The following is a 19,938-nucleotide window of genomic DNA, read 5'->3' as shown; positions in this document are numbered from 1 at the left end:
TTGGGTCATTTGTAGAGACGTGGATGGATCTAGAGACTGTCATACAGAGTGAAGTAAGTTAGAAAGAGAAAAATATCATATGTTAATGCATATATGTGGAACCTAGAAAAATGGTACACATGAACTGGTTTGCAGGGCAGAAATAGAGACATGGATGTAGAGAACAAACGTATGGACACCAAGGGGGGAAAGCAGCAGGTGGTGGTGGTGTGATGAATTGGGAGATTGGGATTGACATGTATACACTAATATGTATAAAATGGATAACTAATAAGAACCTGCTGTATAAAAATTAAGTAAAATAAAATATAAATTTTTTTTTTTAAAGTGCCACTGTGCACACCTTACATAATCTGATCCAAGGAACTAGCTGACTTTGATGAAGTTCCCCGTTTGCAACCAAACTCAGCAAAATTGTTCAAAAGGAACCAAAAGAACAGGAAAAGTCTTGGGAGTCAAACCATTTATGACTGTCTGCCCTCTGACCAGTTGTGCTTCTGTTCCAATATAAAGTCACTCTTCTTAGGGACTTCACACCATCCGTTTCTGAGGTTTATTTAGACCAGGCTTAGTGATTTTATGCCAAAGGTGCATAAAAGTGTTGTTGTTTAACTCTGATATTTGGTGAGATATTTCTTGAATAAATGAAAGAGGTATGACACCTTCATATTTCTGACATTATAAAATTATTTTCAAAACGACACAGAAATACTACATCACAAAAATACTATCAAAATCTGCCTACTCTCATTCTTGCAGGGGATTACAAATTGTTCATTCTAGTCATCCCAGCGTCTATGAGCATGCATTTAGAACTGAAGTGGCACAGTGACTCTAATAAATGCCAGTCTTTGCTGAGAAACCTCAGAAATCCATCCAACAGCAATCTGGGGGCTCAGCCGAGGCGATGCCCATAAATCAGTTGACGAAAATAATCAGTTCTTGCTGAAAATGAGAAGACTCCCATGATCCACCAATGCCAGGACTAGGTATAAACCTTGAAAAATACATGTACAACAAGAGGTGACAGAATGTTCATGCAACACTGTCTGTAGTAGCATAATTCGGAAAAACCTAAAAGCTCATCAGCAGGAAATTAGATGCATAATTGTGATATAATTGTGTAACAGAATAACAGAATTTTAACTTATAGAAGTTAAAATTAATAATTACTATGTAGGGCTTCCCTGGTGGCGCAGTGGTTGGGAGTCCGCCTGCCGATGCAGGGGACGCGGGTTCATGCCCCGGTCCGGGAAGATCCCACATGCCGCGGAGCGGCTGGGCCCGTGAGTCATGGCCTCTGAGCCTGCGCGTCTGGAGCCTGTGCTCCGCGACGCGAGAGGCCGCAACAGTGAGAGGCCCGCGTACCGCAAAAAAAAAAAAAAAAAAAATTAAAACATCGGCCTGAAGCAAATATGACAAAACGCTAACGTTTATTCTAATTATGAAAACCCAGGTGATTATAACTCCCCACGTACTTTTCTGTATTCACTTTCCCCTACCACACCAAAGGTAAATCTAGTATTTAAGGGTCCTTTTTTGTTTTTTCTTTTTTACTTTTGGTTGTTGTTTCCTTCTCTATGGGAAAAAACAAATTCCCTTATTAAAAATACCTTCACACAAAACTAATCACCTAAGGATCCAACTTAAAATCCTTGACAATTTCTCTTGATAATTTGAAATGGGTTTTGTTTGTTTTTTTAGGAGAGTTACTTTAAGAAGTCAAGGTATAAATTGATGCTATAATTATTTGTGAAGATCTTTCTGGATAATAATAGATCAATAATAATAATATAAGAAGAAATTAATAATAATAAATATGCTAAAACTCCTCCATGATAAATTGAAACCCTGCTTCTCAGATCCATGTTCTATATGAGGAGCCAGTGAGTTTTAGGACAAGCTATTCCACTGTAGACTGTGGTTTTGTATATATCATATTGCGGAGAAATCTGCCAGGAGTTCCATGAGGTACTTCGTCACACTCCCAGTCTAGCTCTGGGCAGGAACCAGCCACAGACCACACTAAGTCACGTTGGCTCAGTACAGGCTCAGTGACTCATTGCAAGCCTGTCCCCAGTCATAGCCTCCATTCAGGACCATTGGAGACATGTTACAGACCAAGAGAGGGACCAGATATGATATTGTGAGAGGGTAAACTAGGATGTCTTGGAGGGTACCCTACCTTTTATCTTTAACTTTGATCTTTGGGGTGAACCAAATGCACTTGTAACAGACGGGGCCCTGAAAACAGATGGTACACCAAAAGGGTTTAACTGAAGCAAACTGAATGAAGGAGTTACTTGCAAAAATAACTTGGGTCCCAGGATTAAGGGACCAACGAAGGAAGGTGAGGTACACAGTCCAGCACCAGTGAGAACCCTGACCTCCCTCAGGCTCCACAGTGTTACTGGAGTAGGAGAGAACTGCCCTGCAGAAGAGGGGCCCACCCTCGGGACAGTGCACACAGAGGGAGGCGGCTGCTGACCAGACAGAAGCCCAGTTGCTGAGGAAGTAAATACTTCAACCCCCTACTCCCGCCCTCCCATCTTCTGCCAGTACCTCCCATTAACTGACCAACCAATAGCCAGAGGTCAAGGGCATCCGGGGATGCTGTCCACACATGGTAACAAGGCGGGACACAGAGTGGGGCAGAGAATGAATCTTGGGGCCAAACAGAAAATTAACCATCACATTTTTCCCTCAGAGAAAACAGAAAGATAGAATAATGCTATGGCATAGTTTGATTGCCAGAAAGTACAAGTTGCAGAGAATATAGGTGAAGACCAAATCCTCTAAAACCTCAAACTCCATGTTTTGCAGATGCTAACAGATGTTAACCTATAGAACAGTTCATGTCCAGGAATACCTGGTTACTTAAGAAAACATTTGAAATAATCTTTGGAAATATACTATAAGTTAAATTATATAATGTTAGCCTTCTGTTGATCATGATTCTATTGATTATTTTATATGTTAGATATATATATAGATGATAGCTAGAGATATACACATAGAACATATATATAAATATATAGAATGTATTCTATAGAGAGAGAATATATAGGATTATATGTTTTCTATGTGTATATATAGACCATTATATGTCTGTATATAGATATATATAGATATTTCTATAGATCAAAATATTAATGGCTAGAGATGAGTGATTGGTAACTTCTGCTTCACAAAATTTCCAAGCTAAAATTACTGCATGCTGGTAGGAATGAAAATTGATATGATCTTTCTGGCAGATAGTGGGGCAATATACTATCAAAAGCCTTAAAAATGTGCACGCTAACATTTTTTAAAATTCATAATGGCCAATGTAAATGCTCTTATAGGCTGTTAAGAAAAGTATAAATTGGTACAGTTTCTTTGGATGTCAGTTTGGCAGTACCTACTAAAATTTTCCATGCACATACACTTTGACCTAGTAACTACACTCTTAGGGAATTGAATGTGTGTACAAAATACACGAATAAGAAGAATGCTTAACCTGAAACCATAAAACTCCTAGAAAAGAACATAGGCAGTAAGCTCCTTGACATTGGTCTTGATGATTTTTCGGATTTAGCACCAAATGCAAAGGCAACTTAAGCAAAAATAAACAAATGGGACTACGTCAAACTAAAAAACTTTTGCACAGCAAATGAAATTATCAGCAAAATGAAAAGGTAACCTAACAAATGGGAGAAAACATTTGCAAATCATATATCCAATGAGGAGGTAATATCCAAAATATATAAAGAACTCATACAACTTAATAACAAAAAAAAATAAACAATCCAATTAAAATATGGGCAGAGGATCTGAATAGTCACTTTTCTAAAGAAGACATACAGATGGCCAACAGGCACATGGAAAGATGCTCAACATCATTAATCAGAGAAATGAAAATCATAACCACAATGAAATATCACCTTACATCTGTTAGAATGGCTATGACCAAAAAGACAAGAAATAACAAGTGCTGGAGAGGATGTGGAGAAAAGGGAACACTTGTACACTGTTGGTGAGAATGTAAATTGGTGTGGTCACCACTATGGAAAATAGTATGGAGGTTCCTCAAAAAATTAAAAATAGAGTCACCATATGATCCAGCAATTCCACTTCTGGGTATTTATCAGAATAAAAAAAACCACTAACTCCAAAGGATATACGCACCCCAATGTTCAGCATTATTTACAATAGCCAAGATATGGAAACAACATAAATGTCTATCAACAGATGAATGAATAAAGAAAATGCGGTATATATACACAATGGAATATTCTTCAGCCATAGAAAATAATGAAATCTTGCCATTTGCGACAATATGGATGGACCTCGAGGGTATTATGCCAGGTGAAATAAGTCAGACAGCGAAAGGCAAATACCATATGATCTCCCTTTTATGTGGAATTAAAGAAAAAAAAAGCAAGCTCATAGATACAGAGACGAGATTGGTGGTTGCCAGAGGCTGGGGGTGGGAGCGGGGGAGGTTAGGCAAAATGGGTGAATGAAAGCGAAAAGTACCAACTTCCAGTTCTAAAATAAATAAGTCCTGGGGATGTGAGGCACAGCACAGTGACTCTAGTTAATAATACCGTACTGCAGTTTCAAAGTTGCTAAGAAAGTAGATGTTAAAAGTTCTCATACAAGAAAGCAAAATTCTGTTAACTAGATCTGGTGGCAGATGTTAACTAGACTTATTTGGGTGATCATTTCACATTACAAATATCGAATCGTTACGTTGTACACCTGAAACCAACATGATGTTGTACATTAGTTATACCTCAATTTAGAGAAGAATGCTTACTGTTTCATTGTTTGTAATAGCACTAAATATATGTGTGTATGTGTATATACACATATATAAACACATCTGAAACTATTTAAGTATACATCAGTAAGAGAAACTATTTAAGTATACATCAGTAAGAGAACAGTTGAAACAGTAATCTTCTTCAAGGGTCTCCCATTTCACCAGCCATTCACTTGTATACCCTGGAAACTTAGGAGACAACCTGTGCCCCTCAGTGTCTAGAAGAGGATGTGGCTGGCACAATAAATATTTTTATGTCTCCTCCTTTACCCAGGATATCCAATCCATTATCAAGAGGTATTGATTTTATTTCCTAAATCTCTCTCGAATCCATCCACTTCTTCTCCACTGCTAGGAGTGGAGTCTATCTATTTATCTCTCACCTGGATTATACAATAGCCTCCTATTTTGGTGTCTCTGCACCTACTCTGGCCACTTTCTAATCAATTCTCAGCTGCAACCAGGCATCTTTCCAAAATAAAGATCTAATCACCTCACCCCGCCCCCAACCTTCAATGACCTAAATAGGTTAGTTTGCTAGGGCTGCCATAAAATACCACGGGCTGCGTGGCTTCAATAATAGAAATTAATTTTCTCACAGTTCTTGAACCTAGAAGTCCAAAAGCAAGGTCGGTTGATTTCTTCCGAGGCCTCTCCCCTTGGCTGCAGGTGGCTACCTTCTCTCTGTCCTCACATGGCCTTTCCCCTGTGGATGTCTGTGTCCTAATCTCCTTACAAGAACACGAGTCATATTAAATTAGGGCCTACCCATGTGACTTCATTTTACCCAAATTACCTCTTTAAAGGCCCTGTCTCCAAATATAGCCACATTCTGAGGCAGTAGGGTTAGAATTTCAACATATGAATTTGGGGGGACACCATTCAGCCTCTAACACCATGGCTCTTAGGATGAAGCCAAAGCTGTGTCCACGGCCGTGCGGGAGGTTTTTGGTTCGCCCCTCCTGGTTCACTCTTTACTTGGCTTCACCCTGTCAGCAGTGTCCCTGGAGGCTGACCTATATGGACCCTGCTCTCTGGCTGCCAGGAGGGTACGGCAAATGGCAGGCACCAGTAGGAGATCTGGAGGGTGGCAGGAGGGTAAAGCTGAGGCGCCTTTCCCCCACCTTCCTCTCTGTCAGGTCACCTCAGGGTGACTGCGTCCCTCTACTGAAAAGCCCCAGCTCCTGTGAGGCAGCCCTCTCCACACAGTGACCAGCTGGGGTCCAGGCAGTGCTCCTTCAAGCTTTGGTTCTTAAGGGTGCCCTGCTAACACCAGGGATAATGGTCACCCCTTCGGGCCTTTACTAAACCCTGTCCACACCTTTGAAAGTGGACATACTGTCCTCGAATTACCCAACTGGATGCGTCACCTGCTTCCTGCCATGCACCTACTATAACTTTGTAAAGTCCTTTACGGTCTGGCCCTTTCAGAACTCTGCACCCTCATCTTACACTCTCCTCCTTCTCTCTCCTGCAGCCACGCTAGCCTCCTTCAATTCTGCAGACAGGCCCACCGATTTGAAGTCTTAACAAGCATACATCCCTGTTGTCTTAAAACTATTTAGAGTTATATAAAAATGTATGTAACATTTCTGTCTTAGGTCAGGTTCCCAGGGAAGCAGATGCTGACAGGAGATCCGTGTGCGTGAGGTTTTGGGGGGATGCCCTGGGATTCAACACCTGTGAGGGGGGAGGGAAGCAGCAGTGGGCAGAAGCAACAGCTGGGCTGTGATGCATCCAAAACAAAGGCCTTACCCAGAGCTGGGCTGACCCTCCACAGCTGATTGGGATTGAAGCAAGGAGACTGGGCCTCTGGCCTCCACATCCACAATCACTGGAAGTGAGCTGCCCAGAAGGAGGGGAATACCCTTAGGAGAGGGAACTTCCTTCAGCCAAGGGAGGTCCTGGGAAGGGAATCAGTTGTGAGCTGTCAGCAGTCAACACCCTCAGAAGTGGGGAAACGAGTTGCTGTGTCCTGAAAGGAGGATCTAGGTGGCAGCCACAACAGCCCCCAAGAAATCCTACTCCTAACAATTCACTAAAGGGAAATAGAGCTTTCCAGCAACTGTGAAGCTAGCTGGGAAGATCCCAGCCAAGTGTGAACTTGGGATCTCCCTGTCCTCCCAGCCCTTCGACCCTCCCCCAAAGCCCCTCAGTGGGTGGGATTTGACCCCACCCACAAAAAAAGGAAATACAGATCTAAGCCAAGAGCTAGGTACAAAGGTGTTCATTAAAATATTACTTATAATTGGGAGAACACTGGATACAATCTAAATAGCCAGTAACAGGATTAAGTATAGTACACCTGAAGAATATAATATTATGGAGCTATTTTAAAAGCATGTTGCAGAAATGATTAATCACGTGATAATAATTAAATTAAAAGGTAGGTTATAAAACAACTTTGTTGAAATATATATGTTTGTGTGTACAAGTATCTGTATAAACGCACTGGGGGAAAAAGACCGGAAGAATTTGTATCAAAATACAAATTGTAGTTATTTCTAGGTGGTAGGATTATAGGTGACTTGTACTTTCTTCTTTGTACCTTTTTCCCCCTACTTTTAGCAATGAACGTATATTGCTTACATAATCAGAAAGAAACAATAAATTTGGGGATTGAAAAAATTATTGTGCTTGTGATGGCAGAGAACACTAATTTCTGACTGGTTTTCCTTGGAATTTTTTGCTTAATTAACATTTGCATGTAAACCCCAAAAGGGAAACAGATCACCACAGCAGTGCTCTACTTGGGTGGGGGGGACGGGCCAAGGGGAAAGGGCTGTGAGGCACAGTCTGCTCAGTTCTCTCCTTCACCACCTGCCCCCAACCCTCACATGCCCTTGTTGGGTCCCTTCACATCCCGCTTGAAAACCATAGACTTCTGTGGCCAGCAGCACAGATTTTTTGACACACCAATGTGGACACGCCATGGCTGCTCTCCAGCCCTGAGCACACTCCTTTATTTTCACAACATGATGTCAGCTTTACTGTATATACAAATGTAAAAACTTATGCCTTTGTTCTTAAACAGCAAATGGAAAAGCCATACTCCATGATCTTGTCAGAGAAGATGATGCCGAACAGTCAGAGAGGTGCTGATGGTGCAGTGGCTGAGAGCAAGGAGCCACAGAACATGGGTTCAAACACCGTCTATTATGGGGTGACTTTGGGCAAGCTACTGAACGTCTTTCTGTTTAGGTTTCCTCATCTGTAAAAAGATGGTGATGCTTGTAGCACTGACCATGTAGAAACATCAAGCATTAAATGAGCAAATATATGTAAAAGCATTTAGGGTAGCAACTGGTACATGCTGTTTGCCATTGTTTTCTGCTCAATCTATATCAAAAAGCTCAATTACAAAAGATAATATTCGTGGAGGATGTTGACCGTATATTCCTCTAAATATTCAGTTTTTTCCTATGAATATTCAATTACAGAGGTGCATATTTGGTGAACACTACTTTGGTGACTGATAAAATTACTTCTGCTGAATTATGCTTTGCTATATCATTTGTTTTGATGAAAATGATAAGAAATAGACATCCATAAGAAAGTTGCCTTTGCTGCCATTGCAGGGATGGTGCCAATGACATTGACCATATTCACCTGGAAGCCTCCCCTAAGGACCCACACTAAAAGCTTTCCTCAGAACTCGGTACTTCTGGTTTACTCATGTGCTTTAAATGCAAGGCAATTTAGCTTCTGTTTCTAAGCATGGCCCCTTCCTTCCATTGGCTACAGAAGCTACTCAGGACCCTAGGACAAGCATTCTCCGATCCTATCCATGAATTCATGGCTTTCTTTTACTGTTATTTATCCTCTACCTCAAATTCTTCATCTATCTGTAACCTGGTGTATAATGCATGTTTCTATAAGCTGACTCAAAAATTTTTTTAATTGGAATAAGACAGAATAAATAAGTAAATAAGTAATAAGTAAATACTGGACTTCCCTGGTAATGCAGTGGTTAAGAATCCGCCTGCCAATGCAGGGGACAAGGGTTCAAGCCCTGGTCTGGGAAGATTCCACATGCCAAGGAGCAACTAAGCCTGTGCACCACAACTACTGAGCCTGCGCTCTAGAACCCGCGAACCACAACTACCGAGCCCGTGTGCCACAACTACTGAAGCCCACACGCCTAGAGCCCGTGCTGCGCAACAAGAGAAGCCACCGCAATGAGAAGCCTGTGCACCGCAAGGAAGAGTAGCCCCCTGTCGCCGCAACTAGAGAAAGCCCGTGCGCAGCAAATGAAGACCCAATACAGCCAAAAACAAAATGTATACATTTTTAAAAATAAGTAAATACAAAACCAAATGCATACTGATAAACAGTGTTAATGATGAAACTACAAAGGGAAACTCTTGTTTCCTCAATGCATTCACACTCAACTCTCAACAAGCATTGTGTCACTGGTCATATTTCACAAGCCCCGTCAAACAGTTCAAAGTTGTTGCAGCCTCATTTAAAATGAACAGCAACTACCAATTAGACTGTGCTAATCTATCATTAAGAGAACCCTTCTCCAAGTCTTCAGAAAATGCAGTAGGGTGCAAAATGACAACTGAATAACAGAACAGATGAATATGATGAATGCCTGGTATCTCCTCGAGTAATAACAATGAATTTGCATTAATTTTTGAAGGCTCAGCATAGAGTAGTGAGACAAAGTTTTCACGGATGGGAGGGCAAGCTCACAAAAGCTCACAGGAAAAAAAAATTGCGACTCACGGAATGTTTCAAGTTGGATGGAATCTTAATATAAATATTCTTAAACTGGAAAATATCTCCAAAAAGCCCAATCCTCTTAAAGCCCAGAGAGGTTTCCAGGGGCCATGGAGCAAGTTTTCAGAACAAGGACTGGCATCTATATCTGCTTATGATGCTGGCTCAGACGCCGGACCCAGAGGACTCTAGCATGATTCCGTGTGTCCTTTTCGAGTTGGGTAGAAATCCAAACGATGAACTAGAGGAAAGTGACCTTACCTGTCTCCAAGCACAGCTCTACTGTAAGCACCTCTGATAGTCACAGTGGCTGGAAGCCAGGGGCCAGAACCCCGCCTGACTCCCCAGCCCCTGCCCGCCAAATGAGCTAAGAAAGCAGAGCTGCCTGAGCCCACTCTCAGGCCCGTGCTTCGCAATCTGGCTGCACATTAGAATCATCTGGGGGGCTTTTTAAATCTACTGATGACTAAACTCCACCCAGGCCAATTAAATCAGAATCTTCTAGGTAGGCAAAGCTGACAGACATCACCTTTTTAAAAAGCTTCCCAAGTGATTCTAATATGCAGTCAGATTTGAGAACCATTGTTGGAGATAAGCAGGTTTGCCTGTATGATGAAAACCGAGTAGCCACAAGAGCCTAGCCTGTTTAGAAATAGCCCTAACTACCTTCTTGTGCTTCCCCCCAAGACCTAATATAGTATCAAAAGTCTGCCCTCCCCTCCCCCACTTACTCTGCTACTAAGGTACTGCTGCTGGCTGTTTTACTCACTCAGTATTAACTTAGCACCTACTCTCAGGAATCCAGAAATGAAATATGAAGCACAAAATGAAATGTGCTTCCTGCCTTCAAGGAGCACAGACAGGTCAATGCAATGTCCACACATCCATAAAAAAGGATGCAGACAACAAGGTCCTACTGTCTAGCACAGGGAACTCTATTCAATATCCTGTGATAAACCATAATGGAAAAGAATATTTAAAAAGAATGTATGTGTATAACTGAGTCACTTTGCTGTACAGCAGAGATCGGCACAGCACTGTAAATCAACTATACTTCAATAAAAAAATTTTTTAAATGAAATTAATGTAATGAAAAACAAAAAGAATGCTGGCCAATGTTTATCAAGTACTAGCAATGTACCACTCTTCTAAAACTTTGTGTATTAACTCATTTAATTCTCCCAACAGCCTTACGAGATAGGTACCATTATCCAGTGCCTTTAGACTCCTGAGCCACAGAGAATTTATGTACATGCCTGTGCTCCTTTCACTAGTCAGAGCTGGGCGGGGAGTCAAACTGAGGCAGCCTGGCTCTAGCATCCATGCCTTTAACCGCTACACTGAGTTGCATGCATGGGTGCGTTCAAAGCCATGGAGGCATAAAAAGACATTGTGGATTCCGAGAATGGTGGGCAATCCAGTGTGGCTAAAAATGGGGCTGAAAAGTTGGGCTGGAACCAGACTATGAAAAGCCTTATGGTCTGTGAATGGGGGTTTCTCTTCTATCTTCCGTGGACAAAGGGTAGCCAACCAAACTTTTAAAGTTAGGAGCAAAATGATCAGATCCACATTTCAAAGAATAGCCACTGGGTGGAAAGACTAAGGGCAGAGAGGCACAGCTTTGACAGAGGATGCAAGTCAGAGGAAGGCAGGCAGATGGGGAAGAGAGGCAGGATGCCTAGACATTTCTGACTCAGAAGTGACAGGATGCTGTGGCCGATTGGAGATGGGAAGAGAGAGGAAGGAGGCTCCTAGGTTTGTGATGAGACTTGGCAGGTAGGTGCTCTGAAGAGAGAAGCAGTGGGTCTGTGGAGGGAAGGTAATGAGTTCGGTTTTGGACATTGTTAGGTTTCCGCAAACCGTGGCATCCTCCAGTTGCTAAGAGGCATGACAGTTACACCACCTCAAACCCTTTGAGCTCACAGAAAGATTTCTTTGCAATATCATAAATATGAAAACTTCCTAACGTTTCTTAGAAATGCGTTTGGTTTTAAATTTACATGTAATTTGAAGAGAAACTGAGGAGCAAATCATGACGGTGATTGTATTGTTTCAAAAAATGCCATCCTACCAAAGTTAGAAAAAATACTCTCTTTATACTAAGGAAGGAATCAACAAATATTCACACTAACCCCAGATAAGGTCTATGAGAAACGGAAAACACATACTTTTCAGCTACCTAAATATTTGAGTTCTATCTTAAGGACAGTGGCATTGGGTATGTGTGTTTAGAATATGTTTAGTTCTAAACAGATTTTTCTCGTCTTAACGTTATGGCAAAGCAACTATCTGCTTTTCTCTAAATTGTCTGCTTTTGTCTATTAAGACTCAACTTAGCTAAAGAGACACCCATTCAATGGCCACTCATTACTCAATTTAGCCATTAATTATATGACTAGTATTTCAGCGTGAATATTTAAAGTATAACCCCAAAATCGAATTTTGAGTATTTTTCTAATAAATTTAAAACAGCTCATATTTGTTTAAAGCCATTTCCAAAGAATAGTTGAAAAAGTAATTATATAATAGTTCCTCCTCCATGAGCATTGATGATTACTTTTTAAAAGATATACCCAAGTTTGGGGGACTTCCCTGGTGGTCCTGTGGCTAAGACTCCAGGCTCCCAATGCAGGGGGCCCGGGTTCAATCCACAGTCAGGGAACTAGATCCCGCATGCCGCAACTAAGAGTTCGCATGTCTCAACTAAAGATCCTGCACGCGGCAACAAAGATCCCGAGTGTCAAAACTAAGACCCGGCGCAGCCAAATAAATAAATAAAGTATTTTTTAAAAATAAAAAAATAAAAGATATATGCAAGTTTTTGGTTGCTTTTCTATAAATGTATATTAGACCAAGGGTTGGCGTCAATTGTCTGTTTTCAGATTTCAGAGCTAAGCCCTGCCATCCTCTGCAGGCAGCAACCCTTCCTTGAGAAACAGGCTTTGGCTTGTTATTGGGCTTAAGACTGAATGCTTGACCGCGGATTGCCATGCAACCTGAGCTGCCCATCATGACCTGGGTATGGTCTAACCACCAACCCATAAAGTTGGATGTGCACATCAGCACTCCATTGTCAAATGAAGGTGTCATGAATGACACTGGGCTTGAGCAGGCCCTAAAAATACATACGCGTAAGTTATAGGAGGAAGTGGCCCAAATGCCCATGGGCCATATTCCTGCTACATTACCATCTCTTTCCCAGCCTGTACCTATGTCTTCACGGGGAGTTCCCTATGACCAGTTGACTGAGGAAGAGAAAACTTGGACCTGGTTTACAGAAGCTGCTGCACAATATGCAGGCCACACCCCAAAGTGGACAGCTACAGGTACACAACGCCATTCTGGGACATCCCTGAAGGACAGTGATAAAGGGAAACGCTCCTAGTGGGCAAAATTACAAGCAGTGGTCGGAAGGAGAAATGGCCAGAGATTAAGTCTATACCAGCTCATGGTCTGTGGCCAACAGTTTGGCTGAATGGACATAGATAGAATATGATTAGAAAATCGGTGACAAGGCAGGATGAGGAAGAGGTATGTGGAGAGACGTCTTTGAACAGGAAAAGAATGTGAAGATATTTTTGTCCCATGTGAATGTTCACTAAAAGGTAACCTCAGCAGAGGGGGATTCTAATAATCAAGTGGATAAGATGGCCTGTTCTGTGGATACCAGTCAGCTTCCTTCCCTGCCCATCCCTGTCATCATCCAATGGGCTCATGAACAAAGTGGCCACGGTGGCAGATATGGAGATTATGCATGGTCCCAGTAACATCGGCTTGTATTAAGGCTGTTCTGGCTACAGCCACTGCTGAGGGCTCAGTCTGCTGCATCAGAGACCAATACCGAGTTCCCTATACGGCTCCATTGCTTGAGGTGATCGGCCAGATGGAATGTTGATTACATGGGACCACATCATCATAGAAGGGGCAGCATTTTATTCTTAAAGGAGTAAACACTTACTCTGAATATGGATTTGCCTTCCCTGCATGCGATGCTTCTACCAAAACTACCATCCGTGGATTTACAGAGCACCCTATCAACCACCATGGTGATTCACACAACATTGCTTCTGATCAAGGAACTTCTTATTCCCAAATTCCAGCCTTTTGGCTAGAGCTAGGAGTCCAGGACTACACTGGAAGAGTCAAAGAACTCAGGACTACTAAAGGAGCAGATGGAAATGACAATCTCAGAAAACCAAAGTGACTTGTGGCCCTCCGTGCAGATATGAATACATTGCCAGTGACTACACAGACTGAGGGACCTAGCACGTGCTGTTCCCTCCACCAGGAATTCTGCAGATCCTCCATAACATAGCTCAAATGTCAAAGACCGTCCATAATCACTCAACCATAGCCCATGCTTCTTGCTACCCTGGCCTGTTTCCCTCACAGTACTTGCCAGTATACTGCCTATTTGTCATATACATACTCTTTTCCTCAGCTATAGTAAAAGGCCTTGTCCAGCAAGTTCAGCATTCAATCGAATCTTCAGTAACCTGACACGTAGCTGGCATTCAATAGTTGCTGAGTAAGTAGGGATGCCCACTTGAAGGCCTAAAGATGTCAAATTTCAGATGGATTCTTTAGCCAAGACATGCTGCTCGCTGCCAACGCAAAATAGCTTAACTGTAATGTTCTGTTTACTAGGAAAATACTGAGGTATATACATCCCTAATGGTTTAAGTAGACTCACACAACCATGATAACCCACAAAGTATTCCTTGCATTGGAAAAACATTCAATGGATTGCTTTCAGCCATCTTTTTATTTACAGTTTGTGTTTAATGCAAATCAATTCCATAACAAGAGAAGTTACTATGAATCAAAGCATAAATACACAAACACAATATACAATCCAAAATAGATGTACAGCATTCAGGCATGAAACAAAAGAGAATGTTCATTCACACACACAGTAGCTTGAGATCTGTTGGATATGGTTGTTCCAGTGTAGATTTCTAAAGATGGAAAAAAAATGACTGGTTATCAAGACTACTGTGGCCATATTAGATTTCGGAACATCTAAGCATCAGTGTGTGACCATGCGAACAAAAGACTTTAGGGAGTGTCTATTTTTAAAAAGGTTTCTGTGCATCAAGGCAGTTGTGAAAAGATTTACTTTCCAAAATCAAGCCCATTTTAGGCTTAGGACCAGGTTCTAACTATCTAAAAATATTGAATGATAACATAAAGTGTTCCAAATGTGGCTATTCTGATTCAGTTTAAAAAGAAGTATTTACAGAAAAGAGTACAAAAGTTTTTCTGAATTTAATGTAAGCAAGCTTCCAGTCTTCCCTTGCCAAATATATTTGATTTATAGTTTAGCTCCTTCACATTGCCTTTTTAATTTCAAGATTTGTCAACCTTCCCTTCAAAGCAGATCATTTTTTAAACTGTAAAAAGTATCCGACATATGCAGAAATAAAAAGCATTTTGAATTAGTTGAGATCAATGTAATTCTACTCTTTGTTATCTGTTTAGCTAAATGAATCTACTGCTCTTTTTGAATAAGAATAGTCGATAAATATATAAGCAAAATGTACTCATTATGCTTGGATTTGGGGTAGATTCCAATCCATCATTGCCCTGGTACATATCAATGACTATATAAAAATTCAAATGCAATGTCAAACCCAAACCCCAAGGGAAAGAAAGAGTTCAGTTCCCAAGAGAACAGCGATAGCTTAACATAAAATTTTCTCTAGAGTACATCAGCATTAAATTAGTACTGCTGAAACAACACATTGAGGATTTACAGTAACACCTGGAAGTTCCTTCTAATGTACATATAAATAGAATCACAGAAGCTTTGTTTTACCTCATTGTTTTATGGCCTTATAAATTTAATGAACAAATGAAAACTGAATCTCTGTTCCACATCCCATTCTTTATCTCTAGGTAAGATAAAATCTATTCTCACTTTCAAGGTAGAGTTTTATGTGTCCATACTTCTTAAGCCACATTTAAGGAAATCATCTCTTAACTAATTTTGGATGTTGTCTCTCTTCATCTTGTACAGGAAACTCCAGCAGATTTAATATTGGCATTCGTCATCTAGTCAAACCCTTCACATGCTCTTCAAACCAATCAAATTTGGGATCCTCAACAGTTTCTGTCAATAAAATAAGGTGTGGAACTAGCAGATTCATTCAATGAAGACCTGTTCTTTTTTCCCTTGTCACACTGGATGTCTGGATGCCATCTGAATTGGGTTTAGAGGATGGGAAGTACAGATGTTTCTTGGCCTGAGTCTCTTAACAGTAGAGATGTAGAAGGGAGAGCGAGATCACCAAGAGACCGGCTGTTGACTGCAGAGTACCAGCACTTGCCTTGGTGGTGGCATTCGCTGGATTGGGGGCAGCTGAGGTATGCTGGGAGGAATTACTTGGAGGCGTTACAACAGCTGTTTGATTTGAATAAATCTAAAATATATAAGAAGTTACACTGATCAATTTCCAACATCACGGTTGTCTCCACATACACTTAATATGCAATTAAGATGATATATTCTCAGATTGCTCTGTTCCCATTATTCCCTTACACACATCATTTAATTCTGAATTTTTGCTTAGTCCCACCAAGATCCTTTAGTTTCAAAACCCACTACCTAGAGATACCTAATGACTGCAAGTAGCAACAACCACCAAAAACAAGCAAACAAAAATGTTCAATAACTACATAACTACCAAGAGTATGACTTTACCCTTAAAAAGTAATAAGTAACCAAGTTAACTAATCCAGTTTCTGATTATATTAACTGGCATTGCAAAAAAGGTTTCCTCTATTTTCCCAAGAAGGGGAGATTTTAAAGTTGCACAAATAATTTGGATTTTAAAATATGGTAATTTGAGACATGTTATGGGAATTGAGTCGTCTATCCTGGATTTGCTGGGTAACTTTCACATACCCATTTAATACAGCCTTGCGTTTAACTTAAGGGGCCCTGCGTATCTTATCTGCTCCCTTGAAATCTTGAAAATTATATATAACCCATCTCAAAAATGGCCACGATATTCATTTTAAGTTGAAAAGTATAATATAATGAACCCCTGCCTTAAGGCAAAATGATTTCACCCAAAGCATCGTGAAGTCGGAATGACTTCACAACAGATGAGAGGGTTTGGTGGTGTTTTCACCAGCTGCAGCCTTCCTGCCTGGTCACTAAGCTCACCACTGTGGCCAAGGACCAAGGTCCCCCCCAGTGTCCCAGCGCCTGAGTGGCATTATTCACCACACTATTTTTCAAGTCACTAAATGCACAGTCCAGCGGGGCACGTGGTAATCTCTCCTTTGTCACGGAACAAAGGCAGTTGGGGGATTTCAGCTCTCACTGCAAGAGAGGGTTTACAACGGCTTCTGATTACAGGCGGGACCAGGACGTGGCACCAAGCAGGTCTGGCCACATGTACGTTTGGCTGCCTTATCAATCCAAAGATAAAACCATTCTGTCTTTTGTTGTAAACCCATAAGGTAAACCCAGCTCCTTTTGTTATAAAACCCATAAGGACATTAAGCAAGCATTGACTAAAACATTGGTAAATCCTATCTAAAATAGACTAATTTTTAAAATCTCGATCAAGTCAAATATATTTATTGGAAACCTACCCAATAGCTTGTGCTTCCAGGAAAAAGCACTTCCACTAAAAGGAAAGCATTAATATGGTACATAATTTAAAACAGGGCTCGCTGTTTGGGGGCAAGACCTGTTTTGGGATCCCTGAAGGCAATCTGTTCTTATTCAACAAAGCTTTGGTGCATCAGGTGACTTTTTTACTAGAGCCCAGGGCAGCAATAGGAGAATCAAAGGGTCCTCCACAACAACGAAAAAAACTGTTAATATATTAAACTGACATGAAACAAAATTTTCCCTACCAAACTACCAAAGATTTATTTGCATAACTATTAATAAAAACCCTCAAATTTGGAGGTGGGGTGGAGGATCTGGTTGGAAAGGTGATGGAGTGGGCGGGGGAGAGCAGCGTTTCTGGTGGCCGTGCCCCTCCCCCACCGAGGAATGGTGAAAGGCTCGCGAGCGCAGCCGACCCGCAAGACAACAATAGGGTACAGTTACGCAGCCCGCGGAGCGGAAGACGAGGAGCGCTCCGCTCTCAGGCTGCGCTCCCAGGTGAGCCCGGCGGCTGGGTGTCTGGGAACCTGGCGCACCCAACTTTTCGGACGAAATGCTCAGCAGACACTCAGAAAGCCCCAATGGAAGGCGATGGCGAGCCACCCGCTCGGGCACCTCTACCTACCCTCCAAGCCCAAGCTGCTGGAGACAAGTGCCCCTTCTCTCTCTCCCAGCGCCCCCCCACCACTTGGATCTCCCAGGCTCAGCCCCTGGCCTCCCTCGCGGCCGCCGCGCACCCACCCGGCCGGACACCGCAAGCGAGGTCGGTTCCCGGGACAGAGAATCTGGAGAGGAGGCATTGGGGACAGGGACAAAGCCTTGCGGGGACTCGGGACAGAAATGTCCCACCCACCGCCTGCCCAGAGCTAGTCAATCTGGCTAACACGGGGTTCCGTGGTGACAAGAGATGGACCTGTAAAGTCGTCCTCGGGAGAGCACAGGGTCAGGAGAGGGTCCCCGCCCAGGCCTCAGCCCCGAAACACGCGGGACTGAGGTGGGTTGATAGGGCCAGGTAGCCGCGGCTTCCTCGGGATCCACGAACCAGCTCTGAGCGGAGAACGGACGAGAGCAGCGCCCCCGAAGGGTATCGTCCCCTCTCTTTGTGTGGTGCGCTGGGGACGCGAAGACACTCGTAGAGGGAAGCGGGGTGTTCATGGGATCCAGGGACGACCTCCCCAAAGGGCCTGAGGTCTCCAGGCGCTCCAGAGGTGGGGAGCGCACCTTCTCTTCCCCGCTAGCACCTCGGACTTCTGGGTGAAAGCAGGCGGTGGGCGTCAGGCTGCCTGGGAAGGGCTGCGCGGAACCCGAGGTGGGGCGGAGTCCTCCCAGCCCACGCGCGGAGGTGCTTTGTTTCCGGGGCCGCGGAGGGTGGAGGCAGCCGCCACGGAGTGGAAAGTGGGCTCCACATTGCCGTCCCACCAGGTCTGATTCTACTAGATTCTCTCTCCGAGTCCGGGCCCGTGGCCCGAGGTGGGGGGCACAAGCCAGTCCCCAGGGGGCGGCCCCACCCCCCCTAGGGCGCGGACCCCAAGCCCCAGCGTGCGCCAGGACCTCACCTGCGTAGGTAAGAGCAGTGCCAGAAGCAGCAGCCCCAGTCCAAGCCTGGCCACCATCGCTTTGCCCATGTCCGCTCCGTCGGTGCGCAGCGCGTCTCACTGGATGCGAGGTACGTGAAGGACCGCTGGCTCCGGGCGGGCGCAGGCAAGGTGGGGAGGGCGGCTGGCGGGCGGGACCTTATATACCGGGACAGCCACAATAGCCGTGACGTGGCGCCGCCCGCCCACCCGCGCTCCCCGCCGCCGCCGCCGCCGCCGCCGCCGCCGCCGCCCACCGCGCGCGCCCGCTGGCCGCCTCCCCGCCTCTCCGCATCCCGGCCCTCGCCTGGCTCCCAGCGCCCTCTCCCTCCGCCGGCCCCGGAGACCTCCGGGCGGCAGGTGGGCGGCCGGCGCTGCTGGCTCCCGGAGGGATGCTTTGTCTTTCCCCGGGCAGGCAGCGTGCAGGCTGGCATAGGCGCCCGGCACCTCCCACACACGACCCGGGGCGAACTAGCGAGCCACACACGCCGTTCCCGGGGCCGAGCCCAAGTTTCCTTTGTTTCCCCGGACCTGCCATCTTACCCCCCAAAAGAAAAGTATGAGCCTCCCGCGCGGCGGCCAGCCTCCAGTCCCGGCTGTGACTACGGCGCGGACCCCGGGGCTCCCTCGGCTAGGGTTTTCTCCGATTTCCGCCCCAGAGGAAGGGGAACCGTGCGGGGTTTGTGGGTGTCCCGGACCTGGCGACGGGAAAAGGGCGCCGGCACGCGCGTGCCCTTCCCAGGCTGGTCGGCCGGGCTGGCAGGCGGCGCCCGCGCTCAAAGCAATGTGTGTGTGCTCGGACCCGCGCCCGTCACGCCCGCCCCTTCCCCCAGCCACTCGCTTTGTTTTTGGAGCTCCTCGTGTTCGCCTGTGAGAGTTCTATGGGGCATCCCAGGTCCCCGTACCCCCGAGAGGTGGGGAGCCGCCCGCCGGGCGCGGACACGCTGCCCGGACACTGGTGACGACTGAGTTTCGGTCCCCGGCGCTCCTCCCTGCCGCCACTGGCGGACGGGGGCGAGGAGACGATAACCCACTCTGAGGGGTGATTTCCCCCTCCCCAGCCCTAAAGGCCCCGCCGGCCCTCACCACGCGGCTTTGCTCCCAGGTCCTACCCAGGGAGCGGGAACCTCCTTGGCGGTCCCATTAGAATTCGCTGCCCCAGTGGAATTCCTGGGGACATGCTTCTTTGGTCTCTGTTGCAACGT

General features: G+C 44.4%; 1 protein-coding gene across 1 annotated transcript; it reads right to left on the bottom strand.

The window, feature by feature from the left end:
- Positions 1-14,293: 14,293 nt before the first annotated feature.
- Positions 14,294-18,922, bottom strand: CD24 (CD24 molecule). The gene is made up of 2 exons (XM_060167579.1): positions 18,716-18,922; positions 14,294-15,954 (listed from the first exon to the last, which is right to left on the bottom strand). The coding sequence occupies exons 1-2, from the start codon at positions 18,782-18,784 to the stop codon at positions 15,787-15,789; spliced, it is 237 nt and encodes a 78-aa protein (XP_060023562.1). The 5' UTR covers positions 18,785-18,922; the 3' UTR covers positions 14,294-15,786.
- Between the last annotated feature and the right edge of the window lie 1,016 nt (positions 18,923-19,938).

Source organism: Lagenorhynchus albirostris, chromosome 12 (genome assembly GCF_949774975.1).
Source record: "Lagenorhynchus albirostris chromosome 12, mLagAlb1.1, whole genome shotgun sequence".
NCBI classification, from domain to species: domain Eukaryota; kingdom Metazoa; phylum Chordata; class Mammalia; order Artiodactyla; family Delphinidae; genus Lagenorhynchus; species Lagenorhynchus albirostris.
The sequence above is the reverse complement of the archived record's forward strand: the minus strand, read 5'-3'. Positions and strand labels throughout refer to the sequence as shown.